Source organism: Biomphalaria glabrata, chromosome 12 (assembly GCF_947242115.1).
Source record: "Biomphalaria glabrata chromosome 12, xgBioGlab47.1, whole genome shotgun sequence".
Classification (NCBI taxonomy): domain Eukaryota; kingdom Metazoa; phylum Mollusca; class Gastropoda; family Planorbidae; genus Biomphalaria; species Biomphalaria glabrata.
The window spans coordinates 15,623,130-15,649,045 of NC_074722.1; the positions used below are offsets into that span (position 1 = coordinate 15,623,130).

The following is a 25,916-nucleotide window of genomic DNA, read 5'->3' on the forward strand; positions in this document are numbered from 1 at the left end:
AGTTTTTATTTTTTATTTACAAATAGAAGTAAAAAAAATGTTTTTATTTGTTAGAACATTTAATATCTTCATTCATTAAGTACAAGGCCCCGCATATGTTAGCTTTTATCTTTGCCACATTTTAATGTTATTATGTTAAGTGATCTAACTAAAGATTAAGGAAATTACTTGAAAAAGCAAATTTTTTTAACTTCCACATTCTTCAGTTGTTGTTTTTTCACTGGCTAAATGTTTTGGAAGGCAAAGGATTTCATTGAGCTCCCAGTAGTAGCTCTTCATCACATTTGAGATTTGCAAAGATGTGGCTCTGTTTCACCAATTGGAGGATTCAAATCAAAAATACAATTATCCATGATTCTGTTTTACAGTAAATTGTCTGAAATTTTTGTTCATCTTGATAAAATGTGGTTCCCAGTCATTTAATCCCCTGGTCATATCATCCCCTGTTATTTTCATCATCTGATAATTTTATCTAACAAATAGTAATTGTAAAAATCATGAAACAAGCAATATTTAATATATTGATTTTTTATTTAAATGACAAATGAAATGAATAAAATTGAATGCCATTAAAAACTATAAAAATTTAAAATGTATAAATATAGAGGTAATGTAAAAAGTGTTTTTGTGTTCATCTACATAAATAAGATAGATAGGCTATCAATTTTGAGTGCAGAAGACGATCCATCGATTCATATTGCTGAACAATGTTTGTTATTTTCTTCGCCAGTGTTGCATATTTCTTCCTTGGACATTCTTTTGTGCGTGCGCTAGCCTGTAAAACTGATGCCTTATTTCAAGGTTAAAAATGACGCGCCCATTTTCAAGAAAGAGTGATTGAAAATAAAATAAAGTGAAACATGGTTGTACTGGCACCACACCTTGGCCTTTGATGATAAGTTATCAGCGGCTTGGTCATAATTATTCTAATGGCACTTCTATCTCTCAAATGATTTTCACTACTTCCACCAAACCTTGGCCTTTGATAATTACGTCATACGCAGGATAATATTATAATATTACATCCCCTACATCCAATAGAAGCACTATAGCTAAGTACACACCCATATTTACAATATATTATAAGATTTCTCATCAAGAATGCAAAGTGGAAGAGGAAACACTATAAACGCATAAGTAACATGTCAAAAAAACATTCTACATAATCATATTATATATTAGATGAAATAAGGGCTTAAAGTCAAAGCCTTAACGGCACAATTAAAGAATAAAAAAGAAAAATATTTAATTGGGGATGAAATGACCATTGTATGTATGTGTTTATTGGGAATGCTCTCAGATATAAACTAAAAAAAAATGTAATGTTTACTAATGGTTTTCTACATACATTATCATTCACTTCTTTAAATCATACAAAGTAAATAGTTAAAATTAATAAATGCTATTTTCTTTTAGATAATTACATTGATTATGAATCTTTCAACATACATTAATATGAATTAATTTATTAAAGTAAGTTTTATAAAATAATACAATTGAAACCTAAGGGGCATTATAAAACCAAAGAAATAATTTTAGATTTATATAATTGTTTGATGTTTTTTCCTTCTTGCATAAATTTAATAAATTTTTTACTTTTTTTTTTAACAGCAGTCCCCAGGGATCTATGCCTATTTATTAAATTGATAATATTCTATACATTTCTAATACATTTCATTTGATATGTGTTTGTGTAAAAACTGTTATTTTAGTAGTGCTTCATCCATTGGAGGTCCTTGTATCTGCTTCAACACATATCTTTGCTCAGATATCTAGTAAACTTTTATTTTATTTTCATATATAGATCGCATATATTTAAATTGATTCTTTGTTTACTAGCATAATAATATTTGTCGCTTGTCTATAGCTCTTTAATATTTATTTTTACTAACTTTATATTTTCATACCTATAAGTAAGCAATTTATTTTTGGTTAATCATTTGTTTCTAAATAACTGGCTTGCTCAGAGTTCTCATTAACAGGGGTGTGATTTATACTTATTAATATAAAATTTATAATATATGTATATCATATCTTAATGTGGTAGAAAAATTATTAATGATTTCCTTTCTATAAATAACTTCCCTATTATGAGGAAATATTATTTCTACCGGCACTGCCAGGATTAAGATTCTAATGACAAATAAAGTTTATTGTTCTCATCATTGTCCACTAATATTATAATCATTATTATTAATATGTGAAAAACAAACTAATATTCATTCTCTGGCACTGCTGGGATTGAGCTTCGTTAGAGAGAAACAAAATTCATTGTAGTCCTTTTTAACAGTGTCCACTGAGAAATTTCATGTTGTGGCAGGTCTGCAGCAGTACAGCCCTCTGACAGGAAAAAAGAATCTTATTATTACCAATGAAATAGTTTATATAGAGAGATTTTTGCACCAGAAAGAAATATATATTGAATTTAATTTTTCCTATAATGCCTCTATCGTTTACAATCAGGTGGCAACATTTATTGTGAGGAAAGAGTTCCCAGAAAGTTAACACATGGGCTATCAATGTTTGGTGTAAAAAATACTCCCTTTTTAACTCGCTGCTCCATTCCTCTTAAGCAGACATTTCACATGAAGTGTTTTTATATCAAAGGAACATAAAATGTTTACCTGGGCATTAGACGATCAGTCGTAGAAGAAGTTGCTATGATCGTACAAGGGCTTATCTCAATGGTATTTGTAATAGACACACTCAAAGCAACTCTCAGTGAACACATCACTTTATTAGATTGACATTTATCTCCTTCACTTCAGCATCCTGTTTGGTTTCTCTGACCCATTTCCACACAGTCCTGGTTGAGACACTTTCTTAGCTGTTCACTCATCCATGAACAATATAGGTCACACAAAACACCTTTACTATCACACAAACACCTCTCTCTCTATATATATATATATATCTTAGAAAGCATATTGTTGTTATAAAGTTTTATAAGACTGTTTAAATATTTTTTAAGTGAAATAAATTACTTGCTCTCTAAATAGGTGCTGACCAGACAATGAAGATAAAAATTTTGGAAGACATCCTGAAGCTGACTAAGGAGGCCTGGGATACCCCTGTCTATGGCAGGGACCTGGCCTACAGCCTGTGTGATATCATCCGCATGGAAGGTCTCCTGGATCAGCTGATTGCCAACTGCTCCAGCTCCAACAAAGAGTTGCTTCTGGCTTCTGCCAACTTACTGGAACAAGTGAGTTTTAATATATGTGCTAGTGCAAGGCTCACTGGCATATTGGGTTGGCATTATCATGGGGGCAGATGTTGCCTGCGAGAAATAGCTTGAAAATATATTGGTTTATGACTAAGTAAAAAACACCATCTGGGGGGACTCAAAGAGCCCTAAAGATCTCGAAATAAAAAAAAATGACAGGATTTGAATCATGGACCCCACTGGCTTTGAAGCCAAGCGCTTTACCCCTTAGCCATCGTGCCTCCATCAGAAATAGGCAGAAAGAAAAATATAACCTAAGAAAAGAAAAGCTCAGGTCAAGTGAATGCTTTTTTAAAATCAGCAGATTGCCTTTATCTTGCTCTAACTTATGCATTTCTCAGTAGTGTTTGTTGTTAGGCTTTAATATATGCTTGTTAAATTTTTCAAACTTTAGCATAAATACTTTTTAGATTAAATTAATGTTTTTAATCTAGAGTTTTGGTTGAGAGCATTAGGTCCATTGAGATAGAAGTATTCTCATTACTTGAAAAACAAATCTTTTCAAGGTGATGTCCACACGTAACAGAGAAAGAGTTGCTAAGGAAGGGTTGGAGGCTGTTGTGAAAATGACCAGAGACTATGCTGGCGATTTAGAAATGGCCAAAGCTTCAACAGGTAGTTTGCTTTGAATTTCAAAAGCTTTAGTTGGATATAAATTGGATTTGTCCTTGTAAAAAAACAAAACTTTTTAAGTGATCAAAGGTTTATTAAGCAGAAGACTTAAAAGTTGTGAATTCTTTCAGTTGAAAATCCATTTTGTCATTCTACCGTTTAGATTATGTTCAGATTTTGCCACATTGGAATTATAACTGTCAGTACTTGCTTATAAAGGTGTTGTAGAGATATAAAAAGCAAGGTAGCAGAATACAAGAAATCAAGAACAAATAATCTAGGCTTTCAATCACTTTGTTCCCCTGGCAATCAAATCATTAAATAAGAACAATCTGGTATAAACTTTGTCACATGTAAATTATGAGTGAGTCTGGTGTGAATGTACATTTTGGTTTCTTATAGTTATAATGTTTTTTGTTTGGTGTAATGCACAAATTGTAAGACAAATTTCCTTACGGATAATAAAGATTATTATTATTATTATCTTTGAAGAGTACACTCTTACCATGACTCTGTTAACCCACTAGGAATCTTGGAGAATATGTTTAAACTGTCAGAGGAGACTTGCACAAAGGTGATCAACCTCGGAGGCCTGGAAGTTATTCTCAAATGGTGTCGTTGTGGTACCAATTACTCTATACTGCGGCGCTGTGCCAAGGCTCTGGCCAACTTATCACTCTTTGGTGGTGCAGAGAATCAAGAAATCATGTCCAAACACAAGGTTGGAAAAATTCCCTATTCATTAATAAACTTAGAGAAAGGAAAAAATATTTTTTTTATATGGAATAAACATAAGAACTGTGTATAATTATTCCAAACCATTAAAAAAAATTATCTTCCATTACTTTGCAGGTTCCAGAGTGGCTCTTCCCTTTAGCTTTCAGCGATGACAACAGTATTCGATACTATGCCTGTTTGGCCATCTCTGCCCTAGTTGCCAACAAGGAGTTAGAGGCTTCAGTGATTAAGTCTGGTACTCTAGATTTGGTTAGTCTTTCAGAATTATATTTCATAATATGCACAAATTTCGTTATTGTTGATGTCACATTTTATTATTAAAGATAATGGGACATGTTTAATAAGTAAAACAAAAATAGCAGAAGTATAAGTAATTTTTCTTTAATAGCTTACTAGAACTTTTTGTGTTTTGGAGTTTGCAGTAAACATTGATATGATATTTAAACATTGCTATGGAGTAGAAAATTACAAATTGAAAAGTAAACATTGCTTTCTGCAAGATAATGATAAAGTTATAAAAGTACTATACATCATCTGGTAAAAGGAGACATTGACATAAAAGGTATTAGCCTATCACTTAAAAGTGGATAGATAAGTAGAGAATACAAAAGAAGCTAATGTCTTTTTGTATCATTTTTGAGTGTATTTCAAACATTTATATTTCTCCATTACAAATAAAACCACATGTATAAAAACTTGATTAATATTATAGCTAGAATGTTCAAATGTCAGTGGGTTTTTTTTAATTCTAGAAACTAAGGCTTTTTTCTTTTTTACTTTTTTGACATGCTAGGTGCTGCCTTTTATCAACTCCAACAAGCCATCCCAGTTTGCCCAGAGTGATGTCACACACAAGCAAGGCAGGGATAAAATCTGGTTGAAACGTCTTATTCCTTTATTGTTCTCACGCAGGCAGGAAGCTCAAGCTTTAGCAGCTTTCCACTTTGCTATGGAAGCAAGCATCAAGGCAGAACAAGGAAGACATGAGGTAGGAACTTGACAAGTTTTGGTCCTGGGGTATTTGGAAGGACCAAAGTCTATTCTTTAAATATCAATAATTCTGACTTCCAATCTTTTTTTTCTTTATTGTAATTATTTTTTTAATTATTTTTTTTTTGAATTCAACACACAGCTTACAGAAAAAGTTTGACATCAATCAATATCTTACACAAACTGGCTAAGCTTAAACCTTCACTCCTGATACTGTCTGCTCTTATTCCTGAGGGTCATGCCCCATTTTTCAAGCTCTAGATCTAATAAAAACCCAGATTTTTCTTATCAATAGATCTCTCTCTGTTTCATTCAATTGAAGTTAAAACAAATTCTGACACCTTAGAGTCTAAATCAACCAAAATATGAATAAACTTTAGGCTTATTGCAAGCTCCAATTTTTAGAAATGTTTCATGTAAAACCAAACCAATTAAATGTAAACATATTGGGGGGGGGGGGGGCAGATAATTGCAATGGCTAAACATTAGGCTTAATAACAATTGGTTGGTTATTTTTAGAAACTGACTCTTTTTTACATGAAGTAGGCAAGTACCGAAAAATATGTACAGCAACATAGTGGCTGTCTTGGAAATTTCTGAAAAAGCAGTACAGAGGTCTGGTAGTGTAAAGACTTTTGCAAATAATTTGATGATGACAGTGATATGTTTGTTCAGAAAGACAATTAGGATGATGAATTTGATGATGGCTAAAAGAACTGAATGGAAAACTTGCTGATTTCTGGCTATTAGTGTATTAATGGGTTGGGGGGGGGGGGGAAGTGTCTTACCTCTCAAGGTTTTCATTCTTTATGGGAAGTTTTTTCCTTTTAACTGTTCAATGTGTCTAGAGTATTTGCTCACAATGAGTTTCAAATATTTTTTTATTTTGTTTAATAAGAAATTGAAGTCACCTTCTTGTTTAATTTGATGGTCCTCAAAAACCACATACGAATGTAAGGTTGTAAAATTTATTTCTACCTTTTTCTAGAAACGTTAGTGTTATGGTTTCTGCAGTGACTCAAAGAAAACACATTCTACATATAAGCTTGGTCTCCTGATATCATTCCATTGGCCATCATCACATGAGCTGATATTTAGAATGATTGTTAGGTTTATTTGCATCTCTTTTTAAATGTCACATTTAGACAACAAATAGACAAAATTGTGTTTTGATATATATGGATTTAGTCCCCTTTCCTTATCAAAGTTTTTATTAATTGATATGAGTTTAACAAGGCTACACTTTAGGTTTGATTGACCTTCTGGTCCAAAACCTCAAGGACATAAATGATATGAGTTTAACAAGGCTACACTTTAGGTTTGATTGACCTTCTGGTCCAAAACCTCAAGGACATAAATGATATGAGTTTAACAAGGCTACGCTTTAGATTAGATTGACCTTCTGGTCCAAAACCTCAAGGACATAAATGAGCTTTTCATAGAAACTTTACACAACCTAAGTTTTGATCAAATAATTAAAAAACCAACTAGATTAAACAACACATTAGATCTCTTCTTAACCAACAGACCTGGATCAGTAGTAGATTATATTATCCCTGGTCTATCAGACCATGATATCATTAAAATACACAGTCAGATAAAAGCAGTAGCCAATACAAAACCCAAAAGAAAAATCTTACTCTGGAATAAATGTAACCTAACACAACTACACCAAGCTGCATTAAACTTTCAACAAACATTCTTATTAGAAAAAGACATTAACCAACCAGTCAATGACCTCTGGAATTTCATTAAAAACTATCTTAAAAGCATTATAGAAAATCATATACCAACTAAATACACATCAAACAAAATAAATAAATGCTGGTTTAATAATAGATTAAAGAAGCTTTGTAAACAGAAGGAAAACCTATATAGAAAATTTAAAGAAACTAAGGCAGAAAGAGTTTATAAAAAGTACATAAAAATTAAACACCTAACCCAAAAAGTAAGAAGACAGCTGCAGAGTGAATACATAAACAATGTAATATATTAAGATAACAACAAAAACCTATGGTCATACATTAAGTCTAAGAAAATGGAAACAACAGGCATAGCACCATTAAAAGAAGATAACATGGTACATAATGATTATGAAACTAAAGCTAACATCCTAAACAAATACTTTGCATCAGCATTCTCAGCCCCAGGATACAAAGACATATTACTTAATATGAACCAAGTAGACAACATAGGAGATATAGTATTACAAGAAAAGGGAATCCAAAAACTATTAGCCAACATCAAACCAATTAAAGCCTCTGGACCTGATGGTATTCCAGCTAGATTACTCAAAGAACTAAGCAATGAGCTAGCACAAGTATTCAAAATACTTTTTCAGGTATCTCTTAACCAGGGCAGAGTACCAAGGGACTGGAAAGAAACTAATGTCACCCCCCTATTTCAAAAAGGAGAAAAATCTGACCCAGGAAACTATAGACCAGTATCACTTACCAGCATCACATGTAAAATACTAGAACACATAATATGTAGCAACATCATAAACCACTTAGACAAACATAATGTCTTTACTCCATACCAACATGGCTTTAGGAAACACAACTAATAGGACTAATTGATGATTTTTCAAAAGGCTTAGATAATAGTGAGCAAATAGATGCTATCATACTAGATTTTTCCAAGGCTTTTGACAAAGTTCACCACCATACTTTGCTTAAAAAACTAAAATATTTCAGCATTAATGGTCCATTGCATTAGTGGATTAAAGATTTTCTGATAGGGAGAGAGCAAACTGTAATAATAAATGGCTCTAAATCAAAACCAATAACAGTAAACTCAGGTGTACAACAAGGAACAGTCTTAGGTCCACTACTATTTATGATTTACCAAACTGCATTAGTTCAAGACCAAAAGTCAGATTATTTGCAGACAATTGCATAATATATAGAACAATAAAAACAACACAAGATACAGAAATTTTACAAAGAGAATTAGATGAATTACAGAAATAAGAATCAAATTGGAGCATGTCTTTCCACCCAGAAAAAGGTCAGTTATTAAGTAACAAAAAAACTAAAAACAAATTAATTCCACTTATCTTATTCATGGTAAACCAGTAACACAGACTAAAAACGCAAAATACCTAGGTGTTATAATAAATGAAAAACTGTCATGGAATCCCCATATTGATGAAACTATAAAAAAATCAAACAAAGCATTAGGGTTTATTAGAAGAAATTTCTATAAATCAAAAAAGAACATAAAACTAAAATGTTATTTAACCTTGGTTAGGCCAATAATAGAATATGCATCCTGTTTGGGACTCCTCAATTCAAGAAAACATTAAGAAACTGGAACAGACACAAAGTAGAGCAGTGAGATTCATAACAAATGAATATTCACATTTGACTAGAGTAACACCTTTAGTAAAATCACTAAATTTAGAAAGCCTTCAGGATATAAGACTTAAAAGTAAAGTAGCAATTATACATAAAACACTGAACCATAATCTTCAAATATAAAAACAAAATTTAATAAAATACTCAGAAAGACACAAAGATAAAGGCATATTCCTCATTCCATATGTTAGGAAAAATGTGTACAAATGCTCCTTCTTCCCTATTAGAGGATGGAATGGGATTGCCTGAACTAGCCAGGACAACCAGTGACTTGGCAGAGTTTAGGTCATTGGTTAATATGCATGACGTGTAGGACGTAATCATCTTCTTTTTTGAAGTAACATCTGTATCATATAAGATAAGATAATTGTTTATTTTTCATTTAATTAAAGCACAATTATAAAAAGTGTATAACATTATAGAATTATAAACATTTTGAAAAATTTATCAGTAAATATTTGTATATCTTTTATGTATATCTTATAATTCTGAGGATATAATTTACACTACTTAGACATTTCCTATCATATTGTAGTATAACCTATAACCTCTCTTTTCCCCCTTCCTCAACTATGTCCTTATCAGTAAAAACAATATTTGACCTTTGAACTCTGATGTTATTCTCTTGAGCTCAGAATCATGCTGACATTGTCCAACAATTTTGTGTGCAAGAATGTCTCATTTCGGTTTGTTTCTTTTCTAAAGGCATTCACGTTTTTTAAGGTTTTGGTTCTGATATTTGTTTTTATGGTTTCTAAAATTATTATTTTTTTAATAATTAATTTCATTAATTTGTTTTTACGTGGTTGGCATGCTATACCTGGACTAAAAACTTTAAATTTTCATTATAAATAAATTATACACAGATACTGTAGATACTGTAGGTTAGAAAAAAAGAAATTGAAGCCTTTTTTCTTTTCCCTTAAAAAAAAATTTCATTAACATTTGGGTCTAATGATACAACTAATTAACTTATTAACAAAACTGCATCCATTAATAACATTTTTTTTTATACTTAATTCATGAGACAATGATTTAACAAATGTAGTAGGTTCATCATTTCATAATTCAACATTTCATAATTCTTGACAAATTTTGACTTAAATAATCTCATATTTGTTACACTATACCAGTACATAGTTGGTAAAGTTCTTAACTATAGATAGTTTTTTTTATAAATGCAGTCCTATGTTTGCTATAGAGCACAAAGATTTAGCTTACAATAGTTAACATTTATAAGTCCTCTGGTCTATATAAAATTAAATGTGTAAATATTTACTTTTGTTCCATAATGTTTTTAATGCTTTAAAAAATTATAATTTATCAAGTACTCAAGAGTTATATCCCTCATTCTGTCAGCTGACGTTATCGTCTCTATTGTTTTTCTGTAGATTTTCCATGAAATAGATGCAGTTGAACCTTTGAAGAAAATTGCTGGCAGTCCCAACACTGTAGCCTCTAAACTAGCAGCTGAAGCCCTAAAGGTGATAGGTGAGAAGATCCCCCACAAGTTATCACAGCAAGTCCCCCTGTGGACTGTGGATGATGTGGTCTACTGGGTCACACAGGTCTGTATGTAATATTTATTTTAACGTCATGATAAGTTGTTAGGTTGACAGTAAGGTGATAATGTATCTTCGCTATTAGTAGATCAGTAATAAGCTGGCTTTTTGTCAATAACTAGATTGGATTTGAAGACTATGCCACAAAGTTTCGTGAGTCTCATGTTGATGGAGATATTCTTCTGATACTAACAGATGATGACCTACACCATGGTTTGGGAATGGAGTCTAGTATTGTTAGGAAAAGGTCAGTTCTGTAGAAATAACTTAATAACTATTTAGGGTTAGCAGTGAAAGACCTGTTTTGTGGTTTTCTAAGCATCTTTAGTAGCTAATTTAGACAAATTGTTATATTAAACAAGTGATTGTTGAAATTAAAATTGTAGATAAAAATTCTAATTAAATGTCATAGAAAGAGTTGTTTTTTTTTAAATAGAAATTTTGTTGTTGTCTGTATTTACATATACGATAGCCTTTCGATATTCATTGCCATCTTTGTGAGTAAGCTTTACATTTGTTTATTTTTAAGGTTTGCTAGAGAGCTGAAGTCTCTGAAGATAACCGCAGACTACTCCATCAGTGACACCACTGGCCTGGACAACTGGCTGATGTCCATAAACCCTGAACTGTCCCAGTACACATACTGGATGCTGCGACAAGGTGTTGACAAGTTTGAAATCCGGTCGCTATCTGAAGACGAGTTAAGAGTTGAATGTGGTATCCACAATAGTATTCATAGACGACAGATAGTAAAGCACAGAGAAGGTACATAGAAGTTTGATATTATTGTTTCATTTTTTTTGTTTGAGTATTTATTTTTTTCTTACAGTTTTTAATTCAGTTGTATTAGGAATTGTAAATTGCGGTGGCTGAGTGGTTAAGTGCATGGCTGCTTAACCTGGCGTCCTGGGTTTGAATCTCTGTGAAGACAGGGATTTTGAATTTTGGGATTTTTTAGGGCACCCCTGAGTCCACCTCTTTAATGAGTAACTGACTTTAGTTGGAGAAAGTAGAGGCAGCTGGTCATTATGCTGGCTACACGACACCCTGCTCGTTAACTGTTGGCCAAAGTAACAGTTGACCTTAACATATCTGCCCTATACCTATAGATAGCAATGTCTGAAAGGGAAACTATCAGGAATAGTTCCTTGTAATTTACAAAATGTAAATTTTAAATGCAAATAAAACATTATATGAGAAGAAATGCTGCATAAGTATGTTATGTTTTAGAGAGGCTGTTTTTAGACTCCTTGAGGGATAGTGAGAAATACTACTATAATGTGCTAAATTGTACAATAATCTTCTTGGCTTCACTGTTCTGTATTGGATTATGCATTACTAATTTCAAAAAGACATTTACTGATGTAATCATGGTCTACTCTGCATTTATATTGCTTTAATTGTATTTATCTTACTTTTTCATCTGGGTTTCTATCGTAATTCTCTTGTCCTGTAGAGCTGACCAGTCCAGAGACTCCAAGTCTTCCCCACCATCATCTTCCTGCCATTGACCCCAGCCTGAGTGTCAACCTGACCAGTTTAAGGTCCATTGATGTCTTCATCTGTTACAGGAGGTCCAGTGGTTCTCAACTAGCCAGGTATGTGAATACCTAGATGTAAAAACAAATGTGAAATGCCATGAATGTGAGTATATTTGTTCTTGTTTGAGAAATGTTAATTATTTAGACAAGTAAATACTAACCAACTGCAAGTCTAATCATTTTATTAGTGAAGAAAGAATGAAGTATTATACCATCTAATCTGATGAATCTTTAATATGTACCTTCACCTATCCCCTTGTCTATTTAACTATTGGGGCACCAAACATGATCTATAGACCCTTTTTTATCCATTCCTCTTTATCTTTTGCCTTGGATAGAATTTCTTTCCAAGGCCTGTCCATTCTTTTATACCTTCTTCCCATCATTTCATTTGTCTACCTCTTTTTTTTTTTCCTGCTACTGTTCTTAATGTGTATAAAAGGCTACAAATTATTAGAACAATATAAAAGGCTACAAATTATTAGAACAAAACATGATAGATGATTTCTTTCTTTATTCATTATTTTATTATATTATGTGGTACCTGTTTTGTTTTTCAGCCTCTTGAAGGTTCACTTGCAGCTGCGAGGCTTCTCTGTATTTTTGGACATTGACAGGCTGAGGGCAGGAAAGTTTGATGAGAATCTGTTGTATAGTATTCAGATGTCCAGCCATTTTGTCCTTATATTGACACCTGATGCACTAGACCGTTGTCTTGGTAAATTCTAAATTTCTTTTTCTTTTTTGTAAAAGTTATTCTGTTTCAGAAGTATACAACTTCTTGATTTCATTTTTAGTATTTTTTTAACTGCATACTTGTTATTGACGTTGTTGACTTGTAGCACCAATCTGCTGGTAGACAACTAAACCACTGTAGGCGTATTATATTTTAACTTGTAAAAACTTGAAATAAACTTGAATAATTTCTTTGTAAACTAAACTAAATATAACTTTGTATTGCAATATAGACAAATTGAACTTAAGATGAAATGAAATCAATGTAGTAGACTTAAGTCATAATGTACAATGGTATTTTGAACAAAATCTAACTAACCACAAAAACACGTTTTTTCTCTCTGGCTTTATGGAATCGTCTGGCCTACATAAGTAGATTATGACAATACCACTTATCTTGCATCATTCACACTGCATAGCCACCAACCAACCGCTAACTTCTCACCATAACCATTGAAATAAACACAGACACTCCATAACAAAAATATTTTTGCATTTGTCTTTTTTTGTTTGTTTGAAGGGGATGACACCATGGAGGACTGGGTACACAAAGAGATAGTGGCAGCGCTAGACTCCAACTGCAACATTGTTCCCATTGTGGATAACTTTGATTGGCCTCCAATTGAGAAGCTTCCAACTGACATGAGAGGAGTTGTTAGATTTAACAGTGTTAGGTAAGTTGCTGGTTGTTGATGAAAATTATACTATAGAAAAAAATTCCTTTTCTGAGCTGCAGGAACTCCAGGTGGAATAGAAGTGACTAATTAGTTCTTAACTCTTTCCGTAATTATTTTCCATGTTCCGATGGAATTTTTCATTATTCATTTGTTTTAATAACCTGTTATGATTAAACTTCAATAAGATTTTCGTATGTAATCAGAAAATGTTATATTAGGTATATAGTTATAGAAGTATGCATGCTCTTTTTATATAACACAAAGTAAAGTTTATAAATCCAAAAATTAATTTAATTTAATGAGTCAAATCAACATTGGTATCATCAGTTAGGAGAGAAAGAGTTAAAAGGCATGGATGTTTGATTTATATTGATGTCTGCAGATTCTTAGTTATATTTAGAGTTTAAGTCAGGTTTTTCAGATAACAGGAATTAGCTATTTGTTGTTTTTACAAAACTAATACCAACTCACTCTGTCTGTATGGTAAAAAGTTTGAACATGTTTTTTTTCTCCCATTTCCCATTCTTTGATCATGTTGAAACTTTGCACAAGTATCCATTGAACCTGACAAGACTTGAATCAATTAAAAAAAAATTCAATAATTAGTTATTATTTTTTTGGTGATTATTTATTTTGTTTGATTTCAAAATAAGGGAAATGAATGCTACTTAATGATATATATATATATATATATATATATATATGGATTTAGTCCCTTTATTATGTTTTGACAAGTTTTTCTCCCACTTTACATTCTCAAATCAAGTTTAAATTTTGCATATGTATTCATAGTCAATAACAATACTGGAATCAATCCAAAAATTAACCAATTATTTAATCATTTAGACTTATTAATTTAATTTTGTTTTATATATAGCAGAAAGGTTGCTAAACCCTGTAATTTTCAGATAAATGACAGTAAATAGTAGTTCTTTTCCTCTGATAAGCTTTGTTTTTAAAAATGATTCTTTTTTCTATTGCTTGTTTTTAGAACAGATTGAAAGCTCATTTACAGTATGACCATAAAATGTCATTGATATATCTGATTAAAAATTGTAAACATTTTATTTATTGTATTGCATTAGGCTGCACTAACTCAGCACTTGGCTGGGCTAACTCAGTACTAGGCTGCAGTAACTCAGTACTAGGCTGGGCTAACTCAGTACTAGACTGCACTAACTCAGTACTAGACTGCGCTAATTCAGTACTAGGCTGGGCTAACTCAGTACTAGGCTGGGTTAACTCAGCACTGTGCTGCACTAACTCAGTACTAGGCTGCACTAACTCAGTACTAGGCTGCACTAACTCAGTACAAGGCTGGGCTAAATCAGTACTAGACTGCACTAACTCAGTTCTTGGCTGGACTAACTCAATACTAGGCTGGGCTAACTCAGTACTAGGCTGCACTAACTCAGTACTAGGCTGCACTAACTCAGTACTAGGCTGGGCTAACTCAGTACTAGACTGCACTCAGTTCTTGGCTGGACTAACTCAGTTCTTGGCTGGGCTAACTCAGCACTAGGCTGCACTAACTCAGTAATAGGCTGGGCTAACACAGTACTAGGCTGCACTAACTTCAGCACTAGACTGCATTTAGCACTAGACTGCACTAACTCAGTACTAGACTGCACTAACTCAGTACTAAATGTTTTCAATTTCTATTTTCTTTTGACAACTTCTTATAATAGAAAGTATAAATTTCTCTTTGTTTTTTTTTTCTAAGTTTATTTTCCATTTTCCAGATGGGTTCATGAATACCAGGATGCATGTGTTGACAAGCTGGAGACTTTTCTACGCCGCGGCCGTCGACCCTCACAAGTCCTGACCACATTGTCTCCAATGCATGTTAACACATCTGATCCACAGTTTCCTCCAGACAGCCCATGCAAGTCCCCCAGTTTTCACAACCTGCTTGAGCTGGCCACATCTTGACTCTCGCCTGACACTGCAATAGATCTTCAGATTGAGTGAGGGCAGAATGTGTATGTTGTTGTTTTCATTGTATGACTGTTATGTAGCTACTACTTCAAGGCAGGATACACTTCTAGAGTTGTATGTACCCATACAACTGCATGCACTTTGATACTTGAAAAGGACATTGACTGTTTTACTTCTACACTATATTATGCTCAGTTTTTTTTGGTTTTATTTCAATGTGCTAAAATGAGAATGGAAACAACAAAAATTTGTTTGGTAAAAGTTTGTGAAAGTTTGTTTATTACAAATAAATCTTCAATGCTGTTTTCACACTATGATAAATCTTTGAGAGAGATAATGGCAGCACATTTGTTACAACTGTATCGACACATCTCATTAAGCAATACAAAGTGGCAAGGCAATTATATGTGTTGCCTCATCCAATCTGACTTGAAGTCTTGCCATGCTAAGGCAACCAAACTAGCTATAGCAAAGAATTCATATTTTCTATTTTAACTAGTAAGAGTTATGTCCTTTTTTTTTTTTAATTGACAAATTGTCTTGTGCTTAAAGAAAGCTGATCAAAGATTTAAAGACAAATACTTTGTTTGATTTTATTTTCAAAATTGGACAGCTTTGTGAAAATATGGATTGAATGTAGGACAATGTCTCATTCATTTAATGCTAATTATTAGATTTATAAACCAATCGAAGTTGAAGTTATTCAATTATTGTGTAAGTTTTCCATGGAAATTCAAGAATGCTTCCTGTGACATGCTTTACATTCCCCTTCCCTTGAACAGCTGCTTAGCTGAAGACATATATGTCAGAAATTTACTTTATGTCAAAATGCTAAAATAATGTTAGTTTTTTACAATTGGATGCTTGTTAAGTTTCCTGCATGAGTAGCTTCAGGTTGTTGTGCAATCAAAACTAATTAATTTATTGACAAGTTGATCTTTTGATTGGCATTTTATGTACATTGTATATTTTTATTTCATTATGTGCTTGTGAAAGGAATTCAATGTCTCCTTACAATTTCAGGAATATTTTCATTGCTAGAAATGTATTTAAAGTCTCGAAATAAAGAAGACACCTTTATTTTACATTCATGACCTCTACAGATTATTTTCATTTCCATAACTACTATTGAGTGTATTTAATTGAGAAACATTCTTCACAAGTTCTATTAAAACAGTTCACCTTACAAAAAATTGCACATTTATTTATGTTACACATATCAGATACTAGCTCAAACTGAAGTAGATATATTTTTGATCTAACTCCTCGTTGATGTTTTTATTTTGAACAGCTCAGCACACTGATGTCAGTTTTATTTCAACGTTGACAACGCATCCTTTTTAGTTCTATACACAACATGTGATCATTCTTAGGGGGATTTGCATATGGATATTGTTTTATTGACATTTTAAAACTCAATCTAAGATATAGAAAAAAAATAAGTCTAGATCTAGTGATTGATGTCTATTTGTTTTCCCTCAATCTATCATCTGAATAATCTGGTGATGAAAAATTGGTTGATAAGTTTCACATCTATTGTTTTGTTTGACTGAAAATTTATTTCATTTGTGAAACAGATCTAATTTTTTAAAATTGTGATGTGTTCTAAACTTAATGTTTTACTAAACAATCTTATATTTAAGCATTTTTGTTGTTGTTGTTGTCAATTTTGTCTTTTTTTTTTTCTTTCTTTAAATTAATTATATTTTATTTTTACAATTTGTAAACAGAGATACTAATTCTGTCCAGTTTCATTCCCCAAATGGTGCAATTTTTTGTTATTTGATTCAACTTTATCATGTTATATATTAAAATATTTAATGACACAAAATCAGCATACAATTTTTTTTTAATTAAATTTTTTTTTTCTGATCACCCAAAATGTCACAGTAACTTTGTGTTACATTGTTGTGATTCTTACAGCATTAATACTTTTGTCTTAATGTATAGCATTGAAATTGTATAGTTTTGAAATTGAAAAACAGATTTAATGTCTAATAATTAACTAAGAATTTTGGCCATTTGTTGATGATTCAATACATTTCAAATGAAGTTTTATTTGCTGTGTGCTTTGAAACATTATAGGCACAAAAGATCTTAGCAAACCATTTTTTGAGGATATAGTTGTTGCTAATTTCTCTATCTTTAGAAATAATCACAACTATATATCTTCTATTGACATGTCATGAATAGCATTCAATTTTTGGCCAGGATTTGAATGACTCTAATTACTATATTATCAGAAGACTAATGAAACCATGTAAGGAAAAACTTTTAGTTTCTAGTTTAGGATATGCCTTCAGGTAATGGAACTGTTAGACTAATTTTTTATTTTCAAACTTAGAAGTTAACAATTATTGTGTTTAACATTCATGTTGAAGTTGACCCCTTGGTGTTAACACTCATGTTGAAGTTGACCCTCTTGGTGTTGACACTCATGTTGAGGTTGACCCTCTTGGTGTTGACACTCATGTTGAGGTTGACCCTCTTGGTGTTGACACTCATGTTGAGGTTGACCCTCTTGGTGTTGACACTCATGTTTAAGTTGACCCCTTGGTGTTAACACTCATGTTGAAGTTGACCCTCTTGGTGTTGACACTCATGTTGAGGTTGACCCACATGGCATTGAAAGTCATTTTGACAAAGCCTCATCACTATTGATCTAATTCTGTTGAAGTTATTTGTGGATGACCGAGGGATGTCCCTCCATCTTTTTGAAGCAGTTTAGTTTCTTCAGTCACCAGATCAGTTAACTACCATTTACACTCAAAAGTTAATGCACCATTAGTGATACACTTTTAACACTTAATATATATCTTGAGTATTGTGATTTTTTTTGTAACTGTAATGTGTATATCTTAAGTATTAGAAATTCACCTCATATTTATATATTTTTGTAATGTTTAAATAGGATGCCAGAAATCATATCTAAATACAATCATCATCATTTATCCTATTCATTGAAATGTGTTTAAAGGAATTAATTTTATCTATCATTTTTTTTCAATTTGACTTCATCAAATTAATTTCCAGTATGACAATCTTAATCCCCTCAAAGCTTTGATTAATTATTGTATCTGAGTTTTACTTTAATGTATAAAATGGTTGGACCTAATGTAAATGAAATCCCAACATGTTCCAGACCAAATTTGTTTTTTATCTTCTCCATCATTAAAGTCCTTTTTGGCTATGTAGTTATTTTTTTAATTTTATTTTTGAACTAGTGCAGTATTCTCCCTTAATATAGCCATTTCTTCAAGGGAAAAAAAAACCCTGATAAAAGAGTGAGAAATCATATCATGTCAAGTTTAATTTGTGACTTATGTTTGTATTTGGTTGTTATTGTCAGTGCTACAATGAAAGATAAAATCAGGAAGTTTTTTGTTCTATTGATCTTGAATTGGTCTCAGTGTTTTAATGCAATGCTCAATTCTTAGTTTTGTTTTGTTTTTTGTTTAACTTGGGTGAGTTCAGTGAAGACTTGTGAGTTCAGTGAAGACTTGTGAGCTCAGTGAAAACTTGGTAAGCTCAGTGACACTTGGTGAGTTCAGTGAAGACTTGGTAAGCTCAGTGACACTTGGTGAGTTCAGTGAAGACTTGTGAGTTCAGTGAAGACTTGGTGAGTTCAGTGAAGACTTGTGAGTTCAGTGAAGACTTGTGAGTTCAGTGAAGACTTGGTAAGCTCAGTGACACTTGGTGAGTTCAGTGAAGACTTGTGAGTTCAGTGAAGACTTGGTGAGTTCAGTGAAGACTTGTGAGTTCAGTGGAAACTTGGTAAGCTCAGTGACACTTGGTGAGTTCAGTGAAGACTTGGTAAGCTCAGTGACACTTGGTGAGTTCAGTGAAGACTAAGTGAGTGGATTAAAGACTTCATGAGTTCAGTGAAGACTTGCTGTCCTTCTCTTCACATTTTCTTTGCTTGTCAGAAAAAAAAAGGCAATTTTAGAAACATAAAGAGCCATAACAATAGTTGATATGATTCTTTAAAAGTGCTTGCAGCACACAAATCATTGTCAAATATATTATGTTATCAAGATAGAAAGTTGGTCAGTTTGTCTAAGAATCAAACACAAGTGTGGGTACCAGAACTGTCAGGTGAATTCTTCTAGTCTTACTAATGTCACATTAGTGATTCAAACAAAGACTTTAAATATTGATTACTACTGTACCATCATGTACCAATATATTCAACTATAATAAGGAGATATTTACTTGACCAGCTCTAGCAATCATTACATTGTGAAAAGTGGGAGTTGGCTGAACAAGTTGGCTGAACAAGTCTGTATCAAAGTTTTTACCCAACAACTTTTTCTTTTTTTTTTATAATACAGTTATAATTTAATATTTTAAAATGATTGTATTAACTTTTGTTCTTGTCATATCATTGAATTCCATATTAACCAGTTTATTGACACCCTTCCTATTTAAACAGTTTCTCTCGCACTTGAACTATTTGTATTGACATTGTTGTTGTTGTTGTGGCACTGGAATTACAAATTGTAATGAATACTTGGGATGGCTGTTGCATTAGAAATAGATCATCATTTTTGTTATAATCTCTAATGTTATAAAGAAGAAAAGATCTGATATAAAATTTCATTTGACTTAAGACAAGCCTGTGTGTATGTGTGGCCAGAGGGGGTGGGGCAAGAGGATGAATTTCATTAGTTGAAGATGAATTTTTAGAACTCTCCTAGTAAAGAGGGAAAAAACAACAACAGCTAAACTAAGGTGACTGATTTTCTTTCTATTTGAAAAGTTTCTCTAAGAGAAGCAAGTCACTTCTTATTGATGCTGATTTATTCATACAGAAATGTCTGGCAACATTGAGTGTCAGCTAGAGATTTCTGACTTGTTATTTTAGATTGTACTGGTTTAGAAATCGTTTCACTTCCCATATACACATATGAATTGTTCCGTCTGCTGCCTAACAGAAACATTTAAAATATTTTTTTTGAGTAAATTTTGAATGAAATATTTATACAATATTTTTGTCCACTTTGCAAGTTTAAGCTTTTTACCTGTTGTTGATTTGTATGTGTGAATGGCTTGTACAAGCTGTGTCATTTTATACCAAAGAATTTCTAACACAAAGATCTCTTTGTAGTTGATGATCAGCCTTTAATAGTTAAGCAACTTTTTTATTAGGGCTATTTCTATCTACATTTGCTATTAAGCTACCCAAGTTAAAACATTAACATTAGAGCCAAATAATAGAATTATAACTTAATAAGATGAAGCAATTATTTTTTTGGTTGTTTAGATTTGTAAAACTTTAAATCACTCAGATCAGAAATGAATGCAAGCAGTGATTCTAAAGTAAAAACTTATTGCATTCAATGACTTCACATTTTCTGTACACTATTTGTTATCTTAGTTTTCAGTTGACTTTAGAAGGAAATAAAGGAAAAGAAAAAATTCAAATTTGACTGTTACTTTTAACCACTGTTTAGTATTGCAATGTTTTGTTTATGATTAAATTTGTAAAAATTCTAACATTTGTGACATCAATTACAAACATTTAACCAGAATTAAATTCTGTTGTTTTTTTTATATTCTTATTGTACAACTGAATCAGATTTTCATGAAAAGATATTTATGAAGGACTTTCTTATTATAATTTCTAAACAAGCAAAATATTTTTAAAATCCTTTAAAAAAAAAAACAAAGCTTATATAAAGGGGAAGAACTCCATCCTTAAAACTATATCTACCAATAATGTACAAGTATCCACGTGATCGAAGAATGCCTGAGGGAGAAATAGCATTAACAATTATTTAAGGGGACTAAACCCAACAAATGTAGCCATATATGTGAATACTAAAGTATTTTTTTCCCTTGTTCCTATTAAACAAAATGATGAATTACCAGCAGTAAATTGTCTAATTGATTCATGTCTTGTCTGTGTCAATAAATAAATGCGCAAAGTTTAGGTTGATCCGAGGATTGGCGGGGGAAAAATAACGTGTACACAACAGAGTGAGTTGATATTAGCTTTGTTTTAAAAAAAAAGATTTTTTATTTACTGATAAAAATAACTGATAAATATTTAAAAGAAAAAAAAGTTACTCTAGATGTTAGTATCAATGATTGGGTAGGTCTTATAAGTCCATAACTAGTTCCTCAATGATTGGGTAGGTCTTATAAGTCCATAACTAGTTCCTCAATGATTGGGTAGGTCTTATATATCCCTATAAATACAATGATAGCCCTTGTAAGTAGGTCTGTTTGGTTCTTACACTTAGGTTGTATCTACCGGGACCAATGCTTTGAATTGGTGGTTCTCTAACTGGAGACTCAGCCCCTGTATTTATTCCTCCCTGTTGTACCTGTGTGTTAGGAGCAGCCATTGATCCCAAGGTCAGTAAGAACCACAGCAAGTGTACCATCGTCATATTTCGATGTACGAACTCCCTTTTTTTTTTAATAAAGCATTTCTTGGTTGAGTTAACCATTTAGGGAGTGATTGGACAATAGTGGACCTGCGATAGAACTTTAATATTCTCTCATGTGGTGCGTCGTTTGTAGCCGTACTAAGTAGGGAACGAATGGAATGCAGGGTTTGGTGTTTTTAAAGCTAGAGTTGTAGATTTCCATAACTTATTGCTTAGCTTTTCTTAATGACCATTCCCGCTGGCATTACTTGTAACCACTTCTTTCTGATGTAGATAATCCGTCACCTCTCTAGACACGTATGAAGTGCAAAATAAATTATCAAGACCTTTGAAAGATACTTTGTAGGAAAGTAAAAAGCTGTGGTACATGTAAAAAAACAAACAACAAAATCACGAGAATCTGTGTAACAGAACATAAATGTCAACTTGTCAAACAATAAATAAACTGGTCACTTCGTAGCCGGTCACTTTCTGCGATGATGTTGAGTTTTCATGCCAGATCGTCCCATTTAGTACCATTTGTACAACGCCTAAGTCACACTGTCTGGTAAAAAATTTTTTTTTCACACTTTCTTTCCCGTATCAAGTTGAAACTTTGCACAATTATTAATAGGCCATGGCATTATTGACAAAACATAAATCAATAAACAAAATTGTGTTGATTAGTCTTGTTTTCATCTTGTTTTACATAGAAATAGTGAGTTAAACCTTGCAATATTGAGGTATAGCAGTTATTTTGCGGTTATTCCCTTCGTTACTCTTCTCCTTCTTGTTTTCATTAAGTATTATTATTTTTTTTTAGATTTCCCGTGTTTTAACCCTGTATTTTAAAACATTGCCACCAGGAAAGAAGACGAGAGGATATGTTAATGAAACGCTGATGAGTAAATAAAAAATATAGGCAACAGTTAACAATCAATAGTTAATCTAATTAATTTTAGACATAGTTGCTAATTGCCCAACGTTATAAATAGCTGAATCTGTGCTTTCGTACTGCTTTTATTAAAGATATAGGTAAGTGTTGTTTTGTCGAGTTGGATTGATGAAGTTCTACAAAACATATTAAGCCTACATTAGAAACAAATGAACGTGGATCTTGTATGTTTTATGAGGTTGAAATTTACACATTCTAATGTTTCTTAGTATTTAATGTATAAACATGACATGTAAGTACTTAGAACCCTACTGTCAGGGTTGTGTTAAGGCCTTAGCTCGTTTACCCGGGCCCCTGACATTCAACAGGCACCGTCGTGCTTACAAATAAATAAGTGATTCACTGTTGACAATGTAATCGTTTAATGATATGAATATAAGTTATGATGACAACTGATGGAGTAATGACATTGCATTGGAAACATTCTAATATTGTGGATATATTAATTAAACAGTAATTCTACACCTTGCTGTCCGACAACGTGACACACAGATGCTCGCAATCACAACAAAACACACTGCTGAATCTAGTATTTAGTGTAGAACTCCAATCCCATACTAACTCCCTGTAGAGACATAAATAAAGAAAAACTAAAAGAACCAGTCTAGTATACTATGGCATCGAAAACAACTGCGAAATGCAGGCATGCCTTAGATACTCACCCTAAACAGAAGAACACAGAAGAATCTCAAAGAAAACGTTTCACCAGCATAATAACAAAAACGCTCCATCAGCTTACAAGCAAGGCAACAAAAAGAAGGTGCGTTCAAAAATTGTGCACTTAATACATATTGGTGCTAGAATGCCATAATCTACGCACCGACATTCCCCCTCTCCCCCCAAACTGGTTCTTACAAAGTATGGACCAGTTTCCGTACCTCAAACTGAAAGAAAAGTAAGAAGATATGGCAACTACAAGGTAAGCACATCCATCTAGGAAAATTCATCAGCATTAACATCACTCTTCCAAACATAACAACTTAGAAGAAAAATTACCAATGACACTTTTTACCAAAGTATCCACATGACACTATGAACCATTCACAAAATCACAATCTACCAACCGATCAAATTTAAAATGCATAATCAAAAATTAATGTCAATAATACTAAATATATAATACATAATATCATCTAACATAAAGTGCAAACATTTTCAAACAATAATGTATACATTGAAAAATTAAATGCATAAGACATGTATAAAAAAATACATAAGTATGTAGCTGCGTATTTGAAAGTCTATAGCAATCTTGAACACAGATCAGCAAGCAGATTGTCCTCCCCTTTGACATGAACAACATCAAAGGAATAATCCTGCAACATCATCGCCCATCTTGTAATACGTGCATTGGTAAAGTTAGTGCTCCTAAGGTAAGATAAAGCCTTGTGGTCAGTCTGGAGATGAATTTTTTTTCCGGCCAGATACCTGTCCAATTTTTTTATTGCATATACAATGGCCAATCCTTCCCGTTCAATGATAGAATACTTCTGCTCCCGAAGCAACAACTTACGGCTCACAAATTGTATAGGATGCAACCTACCATTCCCACACTGGCTAAGAATGCCAGAGATTTCCTTTGTCTGAGGCATCAGTCTGGAGATAAAACGATAGAGAAGGATCAGGCAAACGAAGACTAGGATACTTACACAGACAGGCCTGCACTCTCTTCAATGTCTCCACACACTCACAGCTCCAGTCTACGCTCATGGATACTTACACAGACAGGCCTGTACTCTCTTCAATGTCTCCACACACTCACAGCTCCAGTCTACGCTCATGGATACTTACACAGACAGGCCTGTACTCTCTTCAATGTCTCCACACACTCACAGCTCCAGTCTACGCTCATGGATACTTACACAGACAGGCCTGTACTCTCTTCAATGTCTCCACACACTCACAGCTCCAGTCTACTCTCATGGATACTTACACAGACAGGCTTGCACTCTCTTCAATGCCTCCGCACACTCACAGCTCCAGTCTACTCTCATGGATACTTACACAGACAGGCCTGTACTCTCTTCAATGTCTCCACACACTCACAGCTCCAGTCTACTCTCATGGATACTTACACAGACAGGCCTGTACTCTCTTCAATGTCTCCACACACTCACAGCTCCAGTCTACTCTCATGGATACTTACATAGACAAGCCTGCACTCTCTTCAATGTCTCCACACACTCACAGCTCCAGTCTACTCTCATGGATACTTACACAGACAGGCCTGTACTCTCTTCAATGTCTCCACACACTCACAGCTCCAGTCTACGCTCATGAATACTTACACAGACAGGCCTGTACTCTCTTCAATGTCTCCACACACTCACAGCTCCAGTCTACTCTCATGGATACTTACACAGACAGGCCTGTACTCTCTTCAATGTCTCCACACACTCACAGCTCCAGTCTACTCTCATGGATACTTACACAGACAGGCCTGTACTCTCTTCAATGTCTCCACACACTCACAGCTCTAGTCTACTCTCATGGATACTTACACAGACAGGCCTGTACTCTCTTCAATGTCTCCACACATTCACAGCTCTAGTCTACTCTCATGGATACTTACACAGACAGGCCTGTACTCTCTTCAATGTCTCCACACATTCACAGCTCTAGTCTACTCTCATGGATACTTACACAGACAGGCCTGCACTCTCTTCAATGCCTCCGCACACTCACAGCTCCAGTCTACGCTCATGGATACTTACACAGACAGGCCTGTACTCTCTTCAATGTCTCCACACATTCACAGCTCTAGTCTACTCTCATGGATACTTACACAGACAGGCCTGTACTCTCTTCAATGTCTCCACACATTCACAGCTCTAGTCTACTCTCAGGGATACTTACACAGACAGGCCTGTACTCTCTTCAATGTCTCCACACACTCACAGCTCTAGTCTACTCTCATGGATACTTACACAGACAGGCCTGTACTCTCTTCAATGTCTCCACACATTCACAGCTCCAGTCTACTCTCATGGATACTTACACAGACAGGCCTGCACTCTCTTCAATGTCTCCACACACTCACAGCTCTAGTCTACTCTCATGGATACTTACACAGACAGGCCTGTACTCTCTTCAATGTCTCCACACACTCACAGCTCCAGTCTACTCTCATGGATACTTACACAGACAGGCCTGTACTCTCTTCAATGTCTCCACACACTCACAGCTCTAGTCTACTCTCATGGATACTT

General features: G+C 33.4%; 2 protein-coding genes across 5 annotated transcripts in view; both read left to right on the top strand.

The window, feature by feature from the left end:
- The window catches only part of LOC106055972 (NAD(+) hydrolase sarm1-like), a 29,941-nt gene extending 9,012 nt beyond the window's left edge, over positions 1–20,929 (top strand). For 2 of the 4 annotated variants that reach the window (XM_056006375.1, XM_056006376.1), the window contains exons 3-15: positions 3,000–3,205; positions 3,733–3,841; positions 4,366–4,559; positions 4,691–4,825; positions 5,370–5,564; positions 9,561–9,611; positions 10,317–10,493; positions 10,610–10,734; positions 11,017–11,252; positions 11,944–12,085; positions 12,589–12,746; positions 13,284–13,437; positions 15,183–20,929. In XM_056006375.1, the coding sequence (XP_055862350.1) occupies positions 3,000–3,205; positions 3,733–3,841; positions 4,366–4,559; positions 4,691–4,825; positions 5,370–5,564; positions 9,561–9,611; positions 10,317–10,493; positions 10,610–10,734; positions 11,017–11,252; positions 11,944–12,085; positions 12,589–12,746; positions 13,284–13,437; positions 15,183–15,372 (2,072 nt within the window). In that variant the 3' untranslated portion in view covers positions 15,373–20,929. The remainder of the gene's footprint in view (positions 1–2,999; positions 3,206–3,732; positions 3,842–4,365; positions 4,560–4,690; positions 4,826–5,369; positions 5,565–9,560; positions 9,612–10,316; positions 10,494–10,609; positions 10,735–11,016; positions 11,253–11,943; positions 12,086–12,588; positions 12,747–13,283; positions 13,438–15,182) is intronic. The other 2 variants (XM_056006377.1, XM_013212486.2) reach the window with 1 other exon arrangement.
- Positions 20,930–22,863: 1,934 nt separating this feature from the next.
- LOC106054252 (beta-1,3-glucan-binding protein-like) overlaps positions 22,864–25,916 on the top strand; it is a 48,675-nt gene continuing 45,622 nt past the window's right edge. Inside the window, exon 1 of the mRNA XM_056005081.1 lies at positions 22,864–22,885. The gene's annotated coding sequence lies outside the window, so the exon portion shown is untranslated. The remainder of the gene's footprint in view (positions 22,886–25,916) is intronic.